The sequence below is a fragment of the Teleopsis dalmanni genome, chromosome 2 (assembly GCF_002237135.1).
Source record: "Teleopsis dalmanni isolate 2A chromosome 2, ASM223713v2, whole genome shotgun sequence".
NCBI classification, from domain to species: domain Eukaryota; kingdom Metazoa; phylum Arthropoda; class Insecta; order Diptera; family Diopsidae; genus Teleopsis; species Teleopsis dalmanni.
In genome coordinates, this window is record NC_051847.1 from 49,076,994 (window position 1) to 49,098,051 (window position 21,058).

Consider the following 21,058-nt stretch of genomic DNA (forward strand, 5'->3'; position numbering starts at 1 on the left):
TTTTTAGCCAAACATTGAACTAATTAAATAATATTAATATTAAAATTTTTGTTGTTGTAGTTTCCTGCTTTTCGAAAACGTCTTTATAAAATGGTTTCAGCAAAAAATATAATACTTGTATGCCGTAATTATTTATATATGACTTTTGGTATAAGTTGGCCCTACTGAAACGCTTTACAATATTTGAACAGTTTTTAAGCATTTAAAAATTAGCCGTTCAAAATTCTGTATTTTCTGAAACCTTAGAATAGATCCGGTCAAGAAATACGTAAGTGACAGAGCTCTGAAGCTATATGTGAAAATCGACAGGCTGGCCTACTTAGCACTATCTAATCTCAAAGTAATCACCGCACGGGGCGGTACGCAGATCTTAGATCAATCATTGAATAAGCACGAAGATTATGACGAATAGTCAAATTAGTCAGTGAGATGGGTGGGATTCTTCAGAAACCCCCCCGCCATCATAGAGTAAAAGTGCTATTACATTATAGATTCCTGAGTAAAAGATTTTAATTTAATAAATATTGTATTTAAACATATTCTTGAAATAAGAAACTTTTATAAACCTTTCATATCTTTTTGTAAGACTTATTAGAAAACGGGAAAAGTGTATGTATGTACTTACAGTTCATGTCGAGTGTGACTGTGCTAGAAATTGGCGTTGTCAGATTGTTGTTGTCCGCTTGGCACGTTAGTTGCATGTGCAGATTCTTCCGTTGTAGCTTACCGAGCGACAAAATATTCCCCACACGACGTTCTGACAATGCGTGTGATTTGCTGTCGAGCAAAGTGTTCTCATGCCACCAGGTAACTTGAGGTTGTGGACGTCCTGTTTTGATAGAGAAGAGCAAAAAGGAAAAAGAAAAAAAAAAACAACAAAATAAATAAATAGAAAAGATGAAAAAAAAATTTCAAAAAAGTAAACGAAATAAGAAGATAAATACAAAGGAAAATCAAGAGGTATTTCTTGAAAAGCTTCCATAAAATTGCTGAATGTGATGTGTTTCTTGTTATGGTTTGGAAAACTGTCATTTCATTGCCACTTCCAACCAAATGACATGAGTGTTTGGTTGATGTTATTAATATTGTTGTTTCCATTCTAGTTGTTAGATTTTTGACATTCTCAAGTGTTGTCAGAGTAATTGTACAGGAATCAGCAACAATAAGTTAGAAGCAAATATTGAGATACTCGTCAAATAAGCAAACGAAGTAAAATATAAGCACAACAGACAATGGTACTTGCTGATACAATACTAAGTGCATTGAGCAGATATTCTTGGAAAGATGACAAAACTATCAACAAAAATGTTGTTTAGATATCATAAAAGCTATTATTCCTCACCGAAGTGGTTATTAATGACGAATGAGCACAAATAAGTGCATACAAAGTAAATTATTATTGTATATTACACTTACACTTTTACTTTGATGAATACTTTGATGACTTTAAGTTTTCTTATATTTTTATAATATTTTCTATATTTTTTTTCCCCCTTAAAGGAATTCATACGAAAAATATGTGCAAATAATTTATGCAATTTTTCTTCAGTTGTTATTAATTGCCGAGAGCAACGTTAATAAGCAGGCTCACATGCGTAATAAAAATGACGTAAAAGTCATGTCAAGTTGCCGCACTTATGTGTGAGCCCAACTGTGAACCTTTAAGAATATATTTGTCTTCAAAGTAAATAATTGTAAGCATATATCCTTTCAAGCTTACATGCACATCCAAGCTTGCAGGTTTGTGCGAATGTGTTAAGTACTGTACGTAGTACGTATAACGAATAACGAATAACATCCCTGCCATACGCAACTGATAAAATATATCTTTTCATTTTGTTACTCAAGACAATTGAATGAAATGTGGAATGAAATGTGGTTCATCATCACGAACGAAAACAACAAAAGCAAAAACAAAAACAAATACAACAATATAGCATGATATACAAAATATTATTTACAGTACCAAGGTTAGCAAGCATTGGGAATTGTGCAGTTATTATCCTAGACACATTACGTATGAGTCTCATTTAAGGCTCATTTAAATCAAATATGAAAAAAGTTGAATTCGCATGTGTGCAGATATTTATATAAGTAGTAAGTATTGTAGTTGTTGTTGTTGTTGCTGCTAAAACTGTTGCTGCAACATTAAATTGTAAGACGAGTAATAATTTTCAATTTCGAAAGCGGCTTAATGACGTTTAAATTACTAGTTTAATTGCATGAATATAGTAATGAGATGAAATGCATAATTTTAATGAATTTAATGAAGCTCACAGTATTTGTTTTTGTTAACTGCTTAGATGTAGGTGTAATTTACTTACCTCCAACAGCCACACAAGTGATATTTATTGTAGAATCTTCATTGTAGGGCCCAAGTTTATAGTCCTTTATAGTAGCTCCTTTACTGTCAAGTATTATAATAGATTCAGGTGGTACTGAAAGTAAAGAAAATAGTTTATATTTAAAGTATATTTATGAATAAGGATTTTAAATTTTAATTAACAAAAACCCTCAGAAAAACAAAAATTAGAGTGAAATACTTTTAAAATTTGAGTTTATATGACTATGAATTTATAACAAATTTTTATTAAATTACAGCAATATTTTATTAATTAATTGAATTTTGTTGTTGTAATTTAATACTATTCGAATTTCCTTACTATTGAAAACAACAGTTTATATTAAGAATTTAGTTTCTTTCATCAAAACGGACGTTAAAATTCAAGTTCATTAATTTTTACTTCATTTTTAGAATTCAAATTAATTAATAATGGTTATGTATGCTGGTTTATGCTTTCGTTGGTACATAACACAGCAAATGAAATTAATAAAAATAAATAAAACTTCAAGTTTGAATATATAAGTCGTGAACAGCTTTGGGTCAGTTGGCTAATGAATGCTGACTCTGAGCTTCAATATTTGGCTGGGCAAGCGTTGGTACGTGCAGTCTCAAAAAATTTTTTACGAAGAATCAAGTACAAGAAATATTTTGAAAAAGACTACTGGTGATGAGTATTTGGCAATACTCGAAACTTAATAAACTTAATTAGTTAATAAATATTAAAAATTGTTGTTGTAATTCACTACTGCTTGAAATATCACTCTAATAAAACAATATTTTTTTCTTATATTGAAAAAGATGGTCTCTTACGTTATAAGTGACTTAAAAAAATCAAATTTTAATTTAGTAGTTAAGTGCCGGAGTCAAAAACTACTTTCTTCAACATCTTACTAAGATCAATGCAATAGGATCTGGTATAATAGGACTCTTCTGGCCGCAGTACCGGTTGTTGGGCGACTTCACGCTTAAACTTTTAATAATAAGATCAATGCAGTTCTATTTAACGGAATGAAGCTTCTCTTTAGTAGTAAGACATCTACCGGTTATCCCTAAGACAATACTCGAGTCCTTTAGTTTTTCTTGACTGCCACTATAAGCAGTCAAGTATTAGTATAGTATTAGTATTAGTATCATAGTATTATTAACATGTAGTCCATACATATGTGTTTATGATGGAGTCTTTGTGTTGTGATCATTCCAATGAATAGTTAATGAATATTTTTTACAAAAACATAGGTCATTAAGATCTAATTTAATTTTTTCACTAAAAAGTATCTACTTGAAGAATGTAAATACTTTCTTGATATTATATGTAAGGGAAATAAACATGTTACAATTTTAAATACTTTAAGTTTTAATTGAATATATTTTTGGTTTAATTTTTGAGTTCCTTTTAAGTTTCAGTTGTATGACTTTTCCTTTTCAAATTCGTTTCTACATTTAAAGTAAGTTATCTAGTATTCATTACGATAGAAGCCTAAACATGGAATATATCATTTCATATCTCAAAAATGATTGACCCTCCTACCTTGTGTAGTACAGTTATTTGTAGGCCATTATATGTCCTTTTAATTACGCACACCCACTATAATGAAGTCGCTCGCTCTATCATATATTATATATTTGAGATTATAGAGGTTTGAGGTTATAGAATCTTTATTTATGTCTCATTTGTATGTAATGTATCATGTAACCACTTAAAAACGATAAATTTTTTAAAGAACTAAAAATGCGATAAAACCTTCAATGCAATATTTTTTGCTTCACAACACTTTTTGTTATTCGATATTCAATTAAATCAACATTTTTTCTATTGAGTAATGAATTTAGTTCACACTTACTTATGACGGTTAAGTTGACTTTAGAATTTCGCGTGGGACTCTTCTGAAAGTCAACACGACATCGATACTCGCCAGTGTCGTCCTGATGTGTATTCCTAATTGCAAGTGTGCCCGAACGTCCTTCAACGGCAAATGACAAACGGTCGCGATATGATGCGTCTGACCAATGTGTACCCTGGGAAAAGTTTGAGTCACGCGTATCGACACTAAAATTGAAAAGAGAATAAAAGAAAAAATTACAATTCGCATTAAAATTTTCCAAGTTAAAATCTTGAATTAAGACCCCGTCGAAATTGCATTGTAAGTTTCGTCACTGTGTCTTCACTGCGTCTTCACTGTGGCTGAAAGGCGTGTAAGAAGTGGGGGACACTATATAATAATAAAGTTTTACTTAAATCAATTAAACGGAGGAATCCTAATTGAAATTCATCAACAGCTTGAGAGAATAGTTTGCAGCTCATTAAAGTATAAAAAAAGGAGGACTAATAATAAACTTTAGAGACAAAGTGGCAAATTGGATGAAAATGTAAGAAAACGCTAACAGTGACAACAACTGAAAAGTGGAAATAAAACTAAAGTAAAAAACAAAGGACAAAGGAAGTGAAAAAAGAAATATTAGAAAATGGCGTCAATTATAAAAGTTTAGTAATACTTAAGAGTGTACGAGGACTCGAATACGTCCAAAGAAACGTATTCGAGTGGACAAAAAAAAAAAATATGTAAATAAAAAATTTGTTATAAATGCTGTTAAAAGCAATCAAAAAAATGAAAAAAAAATGACAAATATGCAAAAATAAATTGAAGTAAAAATTTTACATTAAAAATGAATAAATTTTAGTTTTGTAATATTCAAAATTAAGTATGTTTTCGTGTCAGGCAAAAGTTGCTTGTTGTTTGCTTTTCGGATAAAGTTTCACAATTTTTGCATCATTTTAATTTATCATTGCGTTTTGGTCGGAGGAAATCTGACAACTCGGTTCTTACTTAAATTATTATGCTAATATTTTGCTGAGTGAAAACTGTAGCTCACACTAAATATGTTATGTGACATTAATTAGTTTTCTTTGGAAAGTTTTTGATTACTTTTTTGTTCGTTTTGTAAACAAAAATAGACAACATTTCCATTAAATGTTCACTTCACTCTTCTCTACAAAGTGCGGAAACTTAAGTGCTGCTAAGTATTGAAACTTTTGAGCTTAGCATTAATTAAGCGAAGTAAACAACAAAATTTTCTATTTTTACTGAAATGAAATTACTAAAAACTAAAACTGTGAATATTTTTAGAGTTCACGTATTAACAACAAACAACCAACAACAAACAACCAACAAGAAACAAACAACAAGAAACAACCAACAAGAAACAACTAACAACTTTGTCATGTCTCATTTTTCAGTTCATTCTTAAGTGTTAAAGGATTTTAGATTTTATTTAGAAGAAAACTAATTATGAAAAAGTTCCCTAATATGATTTAATTGGCTTACCTATAAATTGGCGTCTTCAACCCAAATTTGTACCAAATCACCAGAGCAACTCGATCTTCAGCAATGGGAGGCGTCACATTACACGGCAGACGTCCTAATGTACCTTGTAGGGACTCTGCTAACACAGTAGGACCTAATAAACGAAAAAGTATAAATGTTAAAAAATTGATTAAAAAGTTTGCGCATTAAATTCGAGAAAAATTAAATTAAATGTTAATGAAAATTTAAGCACGGTTTTAGGCGCTCAAAAAAAATATATAACTTTATAACGCAAATATAATGCAAACTGACGGATTAAGTTTCTGGGCTTTCTTTTTATTATAAAGGAAGCGCAAAAAAATGAAGTATGCAAATTAGAAACAATTTTTGACATAATTTGCATTTCTTCCATTTTTTTTATTTTATTCCAAACAGTAAAATAACTGCTCTTGATTCTTCTTTAATTGTTATTTTGCTTTTGTTATGTTTCTTCTTATGTTCTTTATTTTTCATTTTTGCGAAGTAGTGTAAAGGCATACCTTTTAAGAATGTTCTTTTGATTTAATAGGACTTAAAAATACTTAAAATTTATAAAAAATTTTGCTAAAAGCATTATTCATTTTATAATCTTTTTCGGTTGAGAGCCATATTTATCAAAAATTAAGCAGTTCCATTTGTTGCGAATTTATTTTAAGGCTCTTAAACCCTATTTTGTTAAAAGAATTTATTCTTTACAGTTGTTGAGTAAAAAATTTACTCCGTTTTTAATTTTAAATAATTTAATTTTTAGCTTATAATTAAAAAAAATTTCTTAGAAAGCATAGTAACGTTCATAGCCATTGAATTCTGCACACAAAACAACCTCGCTAAACTATTAAAAAGCGCCCATATTTACAATCTAAACAAAAATATTACAGAAATTAAGATTTTATAGATGTTTTCTTCCAAAATTCTAATAGATTGCCATTGACATGCCACCGCAACTGGCAAAAAAGTGATGCTTTGAAGCGTGCATGGGAACACAGAAATTAATGGCAATATGTCCACAGATAATCATTATCAACTACTAAATTCTATGTACTGGAGCGCTATTGTGGAATAAGTTATGGGTTTGTTATTAGCTCCGTTCAACTAAAGTATCGAGGCCATCCTCATTAGAACTCAACTGAGTATGCATTATCATCTTAATAAACAGGTTTGTCTGAGTAGACGGAATCTCGTCCCATATATTTACAGATACAATTACAGTATTGCTGAGGTTGAGGACAGTTTTTTTTCTCTAAGAAGCATTCATAAATTAAGTTATAAATTAAGCTAATTATGCAGTTATTCAGATGCTTCAGTTAGATTTCTACCACTTGTTTTATATGCAATAACATCGATAGAAGTACATTCGCAGTAAATATCGTATACGGTATTGGGCTTAGCAGATTTTTTGCAAAAGTGCAACATGATTAAAAGTTGAAAGTGTTGAGTTGAAACTTTACTCAATCTAGACCGGTATATCCTTAGCAAATATCTTAAAAAGTATCGAGGTCAGCACATTCTTTGAGAAATTTCAGGAATGCAGTAAAGTGCAACTTTTGCTGTCAGTTGGGTGCTACTGGTCAATCGATACAGGTAAATTCGTGGTGAATATCATATAGAGTATTTAGCCCAGTTTATAAAAACTCATGTATCATTGTGATGAAGAGCTGAAACATTGGTCTGATGCTGCACTTAAATATATTGATAACAAGAATTGTTCTGATGTTGTTATTAAGCATATAAGAAGGCAAGCTTGAAGTGACTACATTTTAAAAGAATCTAATGATTCTTTAGGTTAGGTTAGGTTGAGCAGGCGTTTGCGACAATTATTAGCACTTCCATTCGGAGGTATTTATTGCACATTGTGATGCTCTCAAAGATTTTGCCGGGTGAGGCGAATTGCTAAATTTTGCTATCTTTTGTGTACTATCCTTGTTAAACCATTTGGTTTTCCAGATAAAGTTGAGGAGATTCGATAAGTTTGCTTTTGTTATCTCTTCCAGGCCAGTGAAAAAGCGATACCCAAGACATTGGAATTGCCGTGTCTGCAGTCCTGGACAGAGACACAGGAAGTGGTTAATGGATTCTACCTCCTCCTCATCTTACATATTATTACAAATGGATAGGTTTAGGCTACTAAATCTCTTAGGAAATTCACAGAGAATGTGTTCAGAATTTTCAATTGTTTTAATATGATACCTCAGTCTTGAGTGATCTGTCAAGAACCCGTTGAGAATTCTATTAACTTCTCTATTAAGTGTTGCGAGTATTATTAGAGCGTATTAGAGATTCCATTATGGAGACTAATTAATTTCTTAGCCTATGTTTGACCTTTAGAGTTTGTTTAATAGCTTTAAAATAGGTAGTCTTCCCGAGATCTGAATTTGTTCATAATATATCTTCTTTTATGAGTACTGAGTACAAAGTACTGAATAAGCTGTCAAAGCATTCATGCTAAAATATGATTAATATGAGGTGAGTTTTTCATCTGTAAATAATACTAATCATGACGCCTAATGCAATTTATTTATCACGCATATGCTTTATCATTATTAACTGAATTATGAAGTCAAGCCCTGAAATTATTTACGAAAACTGACAGATTTACAACACCGCGTTATCGAGTATCGGAATGGTTACAGGCACCTCGGGGAAGTATGCAGATCTGAGGTCAATTATTGCTTAGTCTGATGAAGTAATAAACAATAATCAAGACAAGCTGTAGAGAGGGGTTTTGAAGAAACCTCGCAGTTAATAGAGGATAAAAGTGCTCAAGTGTACTAACTTAACTAGCTTCAACATAATATATATATAATCAACATTTTCTATAATATATCTATTAAATTTAAATTAAATTAAAATTTAAATTTATATATAAATTTGAAAACTACCAAGATATAAAACCGTTACTCGTAGCAAATTTTTAAAGTAAAGTTAAATTAAGTTAAAGTTAACTCGTTGTTCATATTTTATTTGAATCTTGAAGATATTTTTTTTTATTTAATTATTAGTAAAGAAATGATATGATATATATTAAATTTCAGTGAAACATTATTAACATCATGTCAGTCAATGTATTGTCATTCAATAAGATTTTAAAATGCACACAACCATCCATGTAAGGCATCGCATAGAGTTGCCTTCACTTGTGTGCCACGTCAAAGTAATTCAGTCAGATTTTATAACATGGAATGAACTTAACAGAAATCGTTATCCTTAACGTAAACAACATAAAATAAGGATAATAATGTAACGAATATTTGCGTCACATATACTCGTACTTGCGAACATGCTCAAGTCCTGCCACAGAGAAAGTACACAATGCTTCGTATTTTGTCAGTACCAATGGAATTTACATCTTTTGTTAGGAATTTCAAGTATGTATCTTGTAACATGTATACTATATCCGAGTTTAAACATTATTGTACACACACACATATATGGACTAAATAAATCGGCGTAAGTAGGTAGGGTGATATGCGGTTATGATTTACTATACGAGTACGGCAAAGGAATAGCAACAAATATATATAATCAAATGAGCGAAACTGTATCAATTTTTTTTCTGTTTAGTTTATTTAACAAAAGGATTACATTTTTTAAGTAAATTTTCCTTTTTTTTTCCCTCTTGTAAAAGCCTGCTCTTAATATTATCAGATGGCAGATGGATGCATGACATTGAGGGCGGGAATTTCATTTCATTCAAGTGGTATTTAATGTCAATTGAAAGGTATATTTTCAACTGAAATAAATTTTTATTTGCGTTTCTAATTGGTGGCATTTAAGAGTTTTCACTTAAGATGTGTAGTCTGAAGTGATTTGGGATTATTTTTATTGTATTTGAGGGATATCATTTTCATTCTTCAAATAATTGATTAAATACCTTTTCAAAGATAAACGAATTTAGCATCAGATTCTCTTCACAATTGAAATAATTTTCCTTTTTTTGCATCTAAACTTTGAGATGTTTCATTTGATTTGCTCCATTGAAAGCTGACAGCTGCATATTCCTTTCTGTCAAAATTATTAAATTTATCTCAAGCATTACGATAAATACTTGTATATATAAAAGCAATTATGATATTTAATAAATATTTGCAGGTTCTTATGCATGAATTATGTTTTCTAGACGTAATTGAAGCTGTGCACTAGTTATGAACTAATTTGAAATGATTTAATAGTCAATTAATGTAAACTACTTAAAATATGCTGCATCAATGTATAAAAGTATGTGATATGTTTAATATCACATATATCCATATGACACATATACATCACAATCAGTCATACTCATATTTTAAGCAAATGTTAACATGCAAAATCCAGATTAATTAATAACAAACCAGGTTAGGTTAAGGAGTGAGAGACAAAATTTGTTTAGTACTTCTAAGCGCTTGTAATATTTCAATATAAAGACTCTTTACTAAATAAATGCAGCACAAATTTTTGTAATTTTATCTTGAAGTAGTAGATAATTAACTAATTAATTTCCAATTACTTTGAAGTACTTGATAATATTGTTTTCATATAATACCAAATTTTTTTTTAATAACACATTGGAATACAGTAGGTTAGGTTAGGTTATACCGGTGATCCCTAGTGGATCCACTTAGGCCTTTTGGCCCATTGTGATGCCGTATATAAATACTAAAAATCTCAGGGTTTAAAACCACCTAGAACCTTTTGCGAAGCATAAAATGCTATTTAAAGCCCGATCCTGTAACTGGTCCAGGTCCTCAAGGAAGGGGGCCCCTAGAGTACTAAATCGCCGACGTGCAAGAGCTGGACAAAAACACAACAGATGAGATGCGCTCTCATCGTCCTCCCCACAGCTACGACAGATTTGGTTGAAAGGAAGACCTAGTCTTCTAGCATGGTTCCCTAGCTTACAGTGCCCTGTAATCAACCCTACCAGAAGACCAATGTCCTTGCGGGACATCTCAATGAGAGTTTTCGATTTCCTTTTATCGGAAAGTGGCCAGATTGCATACAGATGTCTACATATCGTTGAGTCTTCCCATCTTTTATTAAAAGTATTAGTGCAGAAAGAACTCAATATCAGTTTACATGATGTTAGCGATATGCCCAGATAGTCTAGGTGCTCCGAGTATGGTTCTGAAGCACCCTTTCTGGCTAACTCGTCTGCTTTGCAATTTCCGAAAATATCCCTATGGCCGGGAACCCAGATTAGAGAAATATTGAGCTGCGTCGACATTTCGTTTAGAGATGTGTAGCAGTCAAGAACCGTCCTAGATGTAAATTGGACCGAACTCAAGGACTTTAATGCAGCTTGACTGTCTGATAGTATGTATATATTCCTGCCAAATATATCATCTACATTCAAACAAGCTATAGCTTCCCTGATGGCGACATACAGTAAGAATACAGTAAGTCAGACATAAAAAAGCGTACTTTAGCTATTAAAGTGAATGTAAAGGGCTAAAATAATGACAAAATTCGTAAACTCGTATTGGAAAATAAAATTTTCATATAAAAATTAAAAACTACACACCTAATTTACAACTATTCGTACTTTTAGTTAGAGATACACATAACATTGTGAGTCAGATTTTAACAACGCTTGAGACAACAACAGAAAATAATCTAGGTTTTAGGATATACAAACCCAAAAAGGAATAACTAAGAAATCTTAAATCTGATGAATTGGAGAACAATGCATGGAAATATAGTTATCATTGTTAATCGGGCACGAACATTAACTGACGCTACATCTTTCTATAGTCACTGAAAGATTTCTCTTACTACAGCTATATCCAGTAAAGTCTTAATGCTTTCTATATTGTTTAACCATTTGGAATTTTGAAACAATTCTTAGTGGAAAATTCTTCTCCTACAATGCATAAGAGGGGACATTCTCCAAGTGTGTATAGAGATTTTTCTTTATTTTCTATACGTTGCTTGCATTTGTTGGTTTTTTGATAGTTATAATGGCACTATATGCTTATTTACCGTTGGTGATCAGTTTTCACCCCAATTACTGTTTCTAAATTCGATTTGTTTAGATTTAATAGGTATTTGCTGTTCTTGTTAAAGAATTTTCGAAAGAAGAAAAAGAATTTTCGTGGAACGCCGTGATCCTCTTGCTCGTAGACCATTTGTAGTTGGCTTTACTCATATAATTCAGTTTTATTAGGTATTTGAAGTGATTTTTGCTGACACCCAGAATTTCAGCTTTGAGATAGCTTCTTTAGCTAATTCGGCTGCTATTTAAATCCGGTATGTTTAGATTTAGTAGGTATTTGTGTTTTTTTTATCAGACAATTTTTGGAAGAACAGTTTGTTTTTCCAGGGTGATCCACTTGCTCTGAGACCATTTGTAGTTGGGTTAATTCATATAATTTAGTTTTGCTAGGCTTTTGAAGTGATGTTTGCTAACACCTAAAATTGGTTTCAACTTTTACCCAGCTTCCTTAACTCATTCGGCTGCCACTTCATACGCACGGATATAACAATGTAAGTTATCACCAAGTTATTGTTACTAACCAGGACATCAACTTGTTTGTTTGGATAAATCCCATTTGGCCTTTGTAGCTTTTAACGTGATAATTGAAGCTCGTACACTTTTACTCGGGTTATTGAAGTGAGCATATGAAAACGGTTGTGTGTTTTATTTAAATTAATTATTAATTTGTGTAATATCATATAGATTAAAATCTGACAAATTTAAAAAAAATGAAATAGAGAAACTACAGTTACATTGACCAATTCCAAATAAGTATCACCAGAAACGTCCTCTTAAAACTTACAAAAATAGTAATTAATCTAAAGTAATGGCTGTTATAGGTAAAGTTATACACATTTTATTTATTACTGTTTATCAGCTATGAAGTCTGCTTAGAATTGTATTCATCATGCCATAATATTCTACTTATGTTACAGGTTACAAGATTTATCTATCTACAATCCGCTATTCCAAATATAGATAGATTGGATATCTACATTTTGAAAAGAAAAATGTTGTTATATGTAACGTTTGAAAATAATTGTTACTCTTTTAATAGGAATGAACGGGATACTAGCTCCCGATGGAGTAGAGCACTGCGACCAGATTGATCTTTTGTGGAACTCTATTAATAAGTTAATAACTTATTTTTTATTACTTAGTTAATAATATGATTATTACAATAACTTCCTTGTACACATTATATTAATAATAACATAATTTTTATCAATACTTAAGATAGCTTCTGTACAATAATAAATATTAATACTGAATTTACTAATTAAAAATAATGGTAGCTATAACAATCTAATAGATAAAACTCTTACCACAGCTGTGTTTATTTAAATTAATTATTAATGAAATTAAAAAAATAAGTAAAGGACATAGTAGTACGTCCTTTACAATACATAATTTTCTATTGGATTAAAAATAAATGATTTTCCATTAACGATTTTGTCTATAATTCATTTGCCTTGCATACGCTTATGCAGTCTTCTGCGCGTTACTCATACGCCACGTAGTGCGCAATTTTTCTTCTGCACCAATTTATCTAAATATTAAAGATTTATGCTTTTTATAAATTGTAATAAAAATGAGAATTTGTTTACCCAACTTTAGCGTTCTTACAGAGTTTTTCATGTTTTATTCTGATACAAATTTTATGAATACAGCAGTAAATTTATATTTGCTAGGGTTTTATAGCTCCGAATTTAATATGAATTTTTATTATTATTTTGTGTGAGTTTTAGCTTGTTATGCGGGCTGTAAAAGTAAACTATATTCAGCTGAAACATAAAACTTAGCTAAAGATGATGGTGAAGTATTTCTCTTTTCAATATACAATAAAAGAGATTACACAAGGGAGTTTATTAATGGTTTATGATAATACATACATATATAAAATAATTTTATTTTGATGTGTATTATAAGTTTTTTGAAATTTATTTAATTAATTTAATTAAAGTAATTATATATAATTTTTTATTTTGCACTACCTAACATCTTACTTATTATATTTTTAATACACACGTATGTATATATATATATAAAAAATTTAACTATGCTTACTTACTTAGCTACTTTGCTTACATTACAGTTAAAATGCTTAAATTTATTTGATATAAAAACGTTTTTGCTGAATATGAAAGCGAGGTTCAAATTACTTTTCCAAAGTGTAACTACATGCAAGCATATGTTTCAATGGTCCCAGCGCCGCAATGATCATTTATCTTGGAGGTTTCATTTTTTTATTTTTGATTTTTATATTAAATAAGCATCTTTTGTCAGCATCTTCTTTTACGGCTTGTATTCTGAGGGGTAGTGCGATGGTGTGGTGCCTTGTGGTATCATTAATTTAATATAAATGATGCGCTGTCATTTTACCACAATGTCCAAGGTAAAAATGAATGAATGCATGCCATTCACTTTCTTTGCTTTTCGCTTATCATCCAGTATCTATGATAAATTTATTTACTTTTCCTGCTTATAATTAACTTGAAAGTAGTTGGCATACAAAAACATAATAGGAAATTAAATGTCAACAGCCTCAAGCAAATCGAGGGAATATGTTTGCGTTTCTTTATTGTGAAACCGAAACCAAAATATTAAATCTATTTTGGTTATAAATTTGCTTTCAGTAGTGCACTCAGAAAAAGGACTAATTTATGCATAATGAAATGGTTAAGAAATGAAAATAATTTATAAAAAAAAAATTATGTTATTAAAATATAAAATATACAAGGATAATAAAAAAAGGTTTCATTCAATCAAATTTTTTAATAGTTTGTATTATGTTTTCAGCGGAAATTTTGAATTTAATTTAACTGATATGTTTGGATTGTTAAAAACAAAAGTCCAGTTAATATGATGAATTATATTACTAGTAATGTATAAAAATATGTAACATTAATTTTTTGTTATATATGTTATATATATTTTGTATAACATTATATAAAAATATAAAAAATATATATATAAGCTTTATGCACTGAAGATGGTCTACGAAGTTGACCGAAATATCTGTAATTAAAATAATTTTTTAATTTTTTTAATAAAAATTCTATGTAACTTAATATTTAACACTGTTTAGGTAAAAAGCGTAATTTTTTATTTTAGGTATAAAAACATTTTCATTAAGTGATGTGCTAAATAAACGACCTACGCCCGGTTAAGAATATAAAAACTAAATATATAACTTTATATAAGACCGCTGCCTTTCCTCATTGTGCACAATATTAGTATGAAGAAAATATATGAGGATTTGAGAATTTGTCCAACCACTCAGCTGCATGCATTTGTAGTCCTGTAATGTTTAGAGTATATGGATGATATATTTTACACTAACTAATTTGGGCATACTAGGCATACTTGCTGTCCTTGATATACAATTTCCAATGGACTAATTTGTTTAAAACAATTGAACTTATAAGCAGATGCAAATTCTTTAATGGTGAAATTCAAAGTGATAAACATAATGACAAAAGTCATCAATTCAACCACCTGGTGACGATATTATATACATTTATACATTAATAATGTATGGCGAACACATAATATATCACAACCTATAATATAGCAAAATTTTAACACCTGAATAAAAGCAAATACAATGTAAAGTCAGGAATCATGTGAATCTATTAAAGATGTTACCATCTAATTGTAGAATTTTGTCAATCACTGCCTGATAGAAATATGGGGTATATTTCGGCTTAATAGGATAAGTAATAATGAATACCTAAAACTACTAGTTAGTACGCCGGTTCAAATAGAAATAAAAAATAAAAAACATTTATTATACTTAGCCGATAAGCCGGTGAAAATAGAAATAAAAAATAAAAAACCGCTAATAGCCTATAAAGTGATTCAAACAGAAATAAGAGGTAGAGTATAATTAATAGCTATTTTATATAGAATTAAAGGACAGACAATGGCATTGAAAAAAAAAAAAAAATGTTGAAAAAAATGACACTGTAACCAAACTCAACCAGAGGAAGAATCTCACTGTATAAATCACAAAGATCCTAACAGTAACCCAGACTACTTGGTGGTACCTGAGACGAATGAACGAACTTGTTTATTCTCTATGCTTTGTATAAAAGGAAAAAATGTTTTAAATATTTATAATCATAATTTTAAATAATAATAATGCTTGTGTGTGATTCAGATCTGGCAGCACTGTCACCTATAGCTGTCAAGCACCAGCAAAACGGAGAGAGAGGGAATTAGTAGAAGAAAATTTGTGAAAGAGTAAAGACATGCATGCAGTGTGAGTCGTTAAAGTAAATTTAAAGTGAATTTTGTGAAAATATAATTATTCAATTGATTAATTTTACAAAGTTCTCCAAATCTTCATATACTAAACTTCTATTTGAGAGTACAAAGGATTGTAATTTTGTATATTTTTTTGTAATATTACTATAATTTTTTTATATATTTGTAAAATATTATAGTTCCACAATCAACTTTAGAAAAACTAAATCCTATGTATCTACAGAATGGAAAATACTGGCTAGATTTGAATTATTTAATATTCCATATATGTATATATTGATATCAGATACATAAACATTCATAAAGAATAGATATCAACTAACTGATACAGATTAAACTTACATTGATGCTTGTAATATTTAAAAATGGTCCATGGATCTGTGGACATATATTTGTGTCCAAGTTCAGAGACAAATAGTAAAGGTTCACAACAGTCGCATATGCAACAGGAGGCGGGTTTGAGTTTTAAATGCTTGTTATAATAATTTAAACGATTTTATACAAGACATGTGTAATTTTTTTTTAACTAAGCTTAAATAAATTAAAAACTTCTCTTTGTACGAGTTTCAGTTTCGATGAATTGTAACCTAAAATAATCATTCTCTTCTATTTCAACTATTAATTATTGTGTTAGTATTGCCGATGATCTGCTAGTTTATCGTATTAATAGCATATTCCATGTGATAATACATTCCATGTAATAAATAGTTCAATCCTTCCTTAGTTCAATGAATAGAATTTAATATGCAATGCAGTTTTTGTCGTGATCCAATAATAATTCCTATCGCTAATAAATTTTAAAATTTTAAACTGTACTGTAATAATTACAATTTAAATTTAAATTTCCTCCTTAATGACCATAATAAATCACTCACTCATGAATGCGGGTAAAAACAAACCAATTTTCAAAATTCCTTAAAAGGACTTAACATAAAATGTCAATTTTCAAATATTTGATTATTTTCACATATTAATTTGCCAAGTTGAACTTAAATCGCATTCCCAGCGCTATTTCCGAGCTGAATCAGCATTTTAACACTATTAAGATGTCATTTGCAGATAAAACTTTCTGCTTTCTGTATTTCACATTCAGCACTAAGTGCTTGAATGGCTGATTGGGTATCCTGTGCCATGTTCCGAACAGAGCAGAAATCTTAGGTAGACTCATAAGGCAGAGCATTAAGTTCGGTTGGAATACAATGTAGACTTTTATGGCGCACACGGTCGTTTCTTGGGTTGTTAAGCAAACGTAACGATATTCCGAGGTAAAATCACATATGACTTTCTAGTGTGTTTAAGATGAGTTCAAAAAAAAAAAAAAATAATAAAACAAAAGCAAAAAGAAAAAGAAAAACCTTTATAGTTTCAAATGAAATAAAATAAAGTTAAGATTACAAATAAAATTTTGTGAACCTTTTTAAAATTTCTTCTGATTTTATATACCAAATATTGACTATCTAAAACATATATAAAGATTAACTTTAACTTTTATTAAAGTGTAGCAAGAATGACAAGATTAGTGACTTTTATAGAAGAATTTAATGCTTAGAAGGTGTTTGAATGATTCAATGATTTTATAATTTTACTGCAGTAAAAATTTTTTTTTATTTCCTTTTATATATACATATACACATTTTTTTGTTTTGCAGAAACTACTATCATTTCTATACTATTCTTCTTGCTTGATGGAACATTTTTAATTATAGCTCGGAAACTAATTGTACTTCCCCCAATAAAATTGCTCTATTTTCTATTGCCGCCATTGCAATAGAAGACACATAATCGTGTCCTTCCAGTTTCTCGGTTTCAACAATGACTTCTTTTAAGTCATTTTCTATTTATTTTTTTAATATCTTTTGTATTTACTACTTATCTCGATTTTGTTGCTGTAAATTGCTTAGTTTCCACTTGAATGGGTCCCTTTTTTAATTTAATTCAATATAAGTTTTTTCTTTTGATTTCAGGTTCAATTGCAATTGTAATTTAATTTCATTCCCTATTTATTTTTTAATTTTTATTTCTACAATTTTTAATGAAGGTCCGTAATCTTTAGTTTCCAGTATTGCTATTATGTTTTAAAAATAGAATGTTTAATTAAAAGAATACTATGTGGTATAAAAAGACTTTAAGGTTACTCGAAACAGTGATGATATGAATAACACTAAAATATAGACAAGGCAAGTAGTAATGAGAGTAGTCGTTATAATTTTTGTGTATTGGTGTGGCGTTTAAATATGTAAATGTAGTGCAATTTATGATTTTTTTAATATAAATATAAATCATAAATTCCGTATATTGGAGTAATAAGTCAATATGTAAAATAAGGCTAATTGCAGTATTTGATAGTGATAGACTAGCAGTTTATAGAGAAAAACAGATAATGGTGTCAATTTAATCGGTGATAGGAAAACTTTATCTTAAGGTTTTAAGTCATTATCTGATAAAATCTGATAAAAACTATTTAGAACAATAAAATAATAAATAGTATTTATGATGTAACTCTAACATGCGTAAGTTTAAAGTTGTAAGAGCCCATAGTCATGGAATAAAAAGGAATAATATTAGAAATAAAAATATAGGTTTGAACCAGAATACTAAATCGCTTCCCGAGAACGAAGTTGCTCAGAGTCCAACCAAGAAAACGATGGAAAGACAATGTGCGACAGGACTTAGAAGAACTGAACATAAGAAATTGGAAAACAAAAGCAAAAAACAGAGAAGAATGGAAGACTGTTGTTAAACAGACTTAGGTCCTATGTGGACAGAATAGTCACGGATGATGATGAAGACTAAATCGTTTCAACTCTGGAAGTGATCCATTTCAGTGGTATGAGAATTCAATGAACCAGTTATTTGATTTGCTTTGTTTTTTAATACAAAATATAGTTCGGTTCATGGTAAAGAATTCAGTATTTTGTATACAAATGAGTTTGTTTTTTTTTGCAATAGTTTGGTTCTGTGCCTCAAACAGGTTTGGTAAACTGCTACTAAACTTTTTTTATTTTTTTTCTTATATTTAATTTTTTATGTTTTTGTTATAGAGAAGTTTCAAGTAATAGTGAATTGTAACAACAACGTTTTTATTAACTTTTAATTAATTGAATTCTGGGCTGACCATACAGCTGTTTCGGGTATTGCCAAATACTCATCATCAATGGTCTGAGAATTATTTTTTGAGTTAATTTGTAAATATAATTATAGGTTAGATTAATAAAATAAATTAAAATTTTTAAATAAAATAAAATAAAATAAAATAAAAAATTTAGTAAATAATACTTTCATGATAAATATATTAATTTATCATATCGAAATCGAGGTAAAGTTCCGCGAACCCAAATAAATAAAAAAGAAATCACTACTAATTGAAATAAAAATACTGAGAATATAAGTACCATAGGTTGAACTCGTACCCTATCAAGTTTAAAGCTCAGTGTCAGGGTTAAGAAAATAGTCACTAAAATAGTTGCTAACGTCACAAACTCACTTCCGAGTTTCAAGTTAAGATATATGCTTCAAAACTAAGTACCAGAACTAAAGCAACATATATACATATATATGCATCGTAAATGTATATACGGTTCTTCAACTACCTTCTCAGTTCATCAGCTTTAAAATCTTCAAATTTTTTAAATTAAATCTTGAAATTGCTATTGAGAGCTTTAAGCTAATCAAAAGCTTATCAAAAATGATCTCACATGTACGGTATCTCATGAATGATATGACGACTGACTAGCCAAGATTACGTAGTGCAGGCAATATACTTTATTCACGGGTGCTGAAACATTCAGCGGAGTTGATTAAAGTTTTATAAAGAAGATATTACTCTAGATATACATAGTTGATACCTATGTATCAAGTATTTAATTATTTTAGTAGCTATGTATTTAAGCCGGTGTTATATGAAAAAGTAATAACCATCTATAGTGCGTGATTAGATACATTATAGATGAAATAATCGTTAATATGCATGCTTTTCTTTAGGAGTTGTACTGTAATAAACTTAAATATTTATCACTGAAACTTAAAGATATATTATACGTATCAGGTACCAAAAAGATACTATATAATTGCAAGTAATTAAACGTTTAAACCTGGTTTTTATTGAAATGTTTTATATAACTCATGAACAGTTTTAAAATTAGTACCGAAAAACTCACAACGTCTTATACCTTTAAAAAATTGCAGACCAGAATTTCGTTCGATAATCTTAATATCACTGAGAAAGCCACGAATATCAATATCGCTGTCTATTGGTGCATTTGGCATTACGTATGCTTCCATATACGGACTACCACCAGGTAGTTTTGATTCCACAGTAATAACTTTAAAAAAGTGTGTTGGAACAGCTATAGTTTTTGGTCCGATTACCTGATACTCTACGCAATACTTATTAGACGGTTTCTCTTTTGGCATATAAAGTGGTCCAGTGCAAACATACACAGAATTATAACGTTCAGTTAGCTCACGAATATATATTTCTAATTTATTCCAGGCATCACGATTAAATCCTCTTCCCACTTGCGGTGCAATATTGGTTAAATAAAACGTTTCATTGCAATGCATTTGTTGACATTTATGATTGCCAGCTGCAGCCAAATGACCACGATCAAATCCAGAACATGAATAATCAGTTGTATCTGTACGAAAATTTGATGGTACACTCATGTCTGGTAGATAGTGTGCATAACGCCTCCTAACACCGGCATTATTTCTAAGGCAGTTTGCAGTTAAATGTTCGTATACCCAATGTGCAACACGATTTCTACGATCATAGGAGAGTACAAAATCGGAATAAAGGCGCACATCATCCATACTAGGAAAACCATATTTCATGATCTGTTGCATACGTGTTGGTTCCTCATATTCATCTTCGTTGATTCCGAAAAATCGAAACTTATAAAAGTTGTTGTAAATATTATTATTATTATTATTAGGTATTATTAGGAAATGAATCAAAATTAATTTACTCACAGAGTCATATAGTTTGGAGCGCATGAAAAACGCGTATGGGTCATTTTGTATGACTTTTTGTAAGTTTCTCAATACGTCGACGTGTTGGCAATAGGCTCCGAATAGGAAGAATGTTGTAGCTGTTACTATGACTGCACTGGCAAAAACTAATTTTGATACCATAATATTGTACTACATAAT

The 21,058-nt window shown here is 29.9% G+C and overlaps 2 protein-coding genes across 2 annotated transcripts; both read right to left on the reverse strand.

Annotated features, from left to right (window-relative positions):
- Positions 1-558: 558 nt before the first annotated feature.
- On the reverse strand, positions 559-17,040 carry LOC119674489 (synaptogenesis protein syg-2-like). The gene is made up of 6 exons (XM_038085626.1): positions 16,974-17,040; positions 5,668-5,800; positions 4,186-4,391; positions 2,325-2,438; positions 626-829; positions 559-575 (listed from the first exon to the last, which is right to left on the reverse strand). Exons 1-6 carry the CDS (start codon positions 17,038-17,040, stop codon positions 559-561), a joined length of 741 nt encoding a protein of 246 aa, XP_037941554.1.
- A 2,942-nt stretch (positions 17,041-19,982) lies between these two features.
- LOC119677518 (endonuclease G, mitochondrial-like) lies at positions 19,983-21,058 on the reverse strand. The gene is made up of 2 exons (XM_038088895.1): positions 20,879-21,058; positions 19,983-20,800 (listed from the first exon to the last, which is right to left on the reverse strand). Exons 1-2 carry the CDS (start codon positions 21,038-21,040, stop codon positions 20,006-20,008), a joined length of 957 nt encoding a protein of 318 aa, XP_037944823.1. The 5' UTR covers positions 21,041-21,058; the 3' UTR covers positions 19,983-20,005.

Coding starts and splice junctions, on each gene's coding strand:
- LOC119677518 (XM_038088895.1), bottom strand. CDS start 21,040: ATGGTATCAAAATTAGTTTTTGCCAGTGCAGTCATAGTAACAGCTACA. Junction 20,801..20,878: donor GCTCCAAACTATATGACTCT/GTGAGTAAATTA, acceptor AACTTTTATAAG/TTTCGATTTTTCGGAATCAA.
- LOC119674489 (XM_038085626.1), bottom strand. CDS start 17,040: ATGGCACAGGATACCCAATCAGCCATTCAAGCACTTAGTGCTGAATGT. Junction 4,392..5,667: donor TTGAAGACGCCAATTTATAG/GTAAGCCAATTA, acceptor TTTCAATTTTAG/TGTCGATACGCGTGACTCAA. Junction 2,439..4,185: donor AGTCAACTTAACCGTCATAA/GTAAGTGTGAAC, acceptor CTTTACTTTCAG/TACCACCTGAATCTATTATA.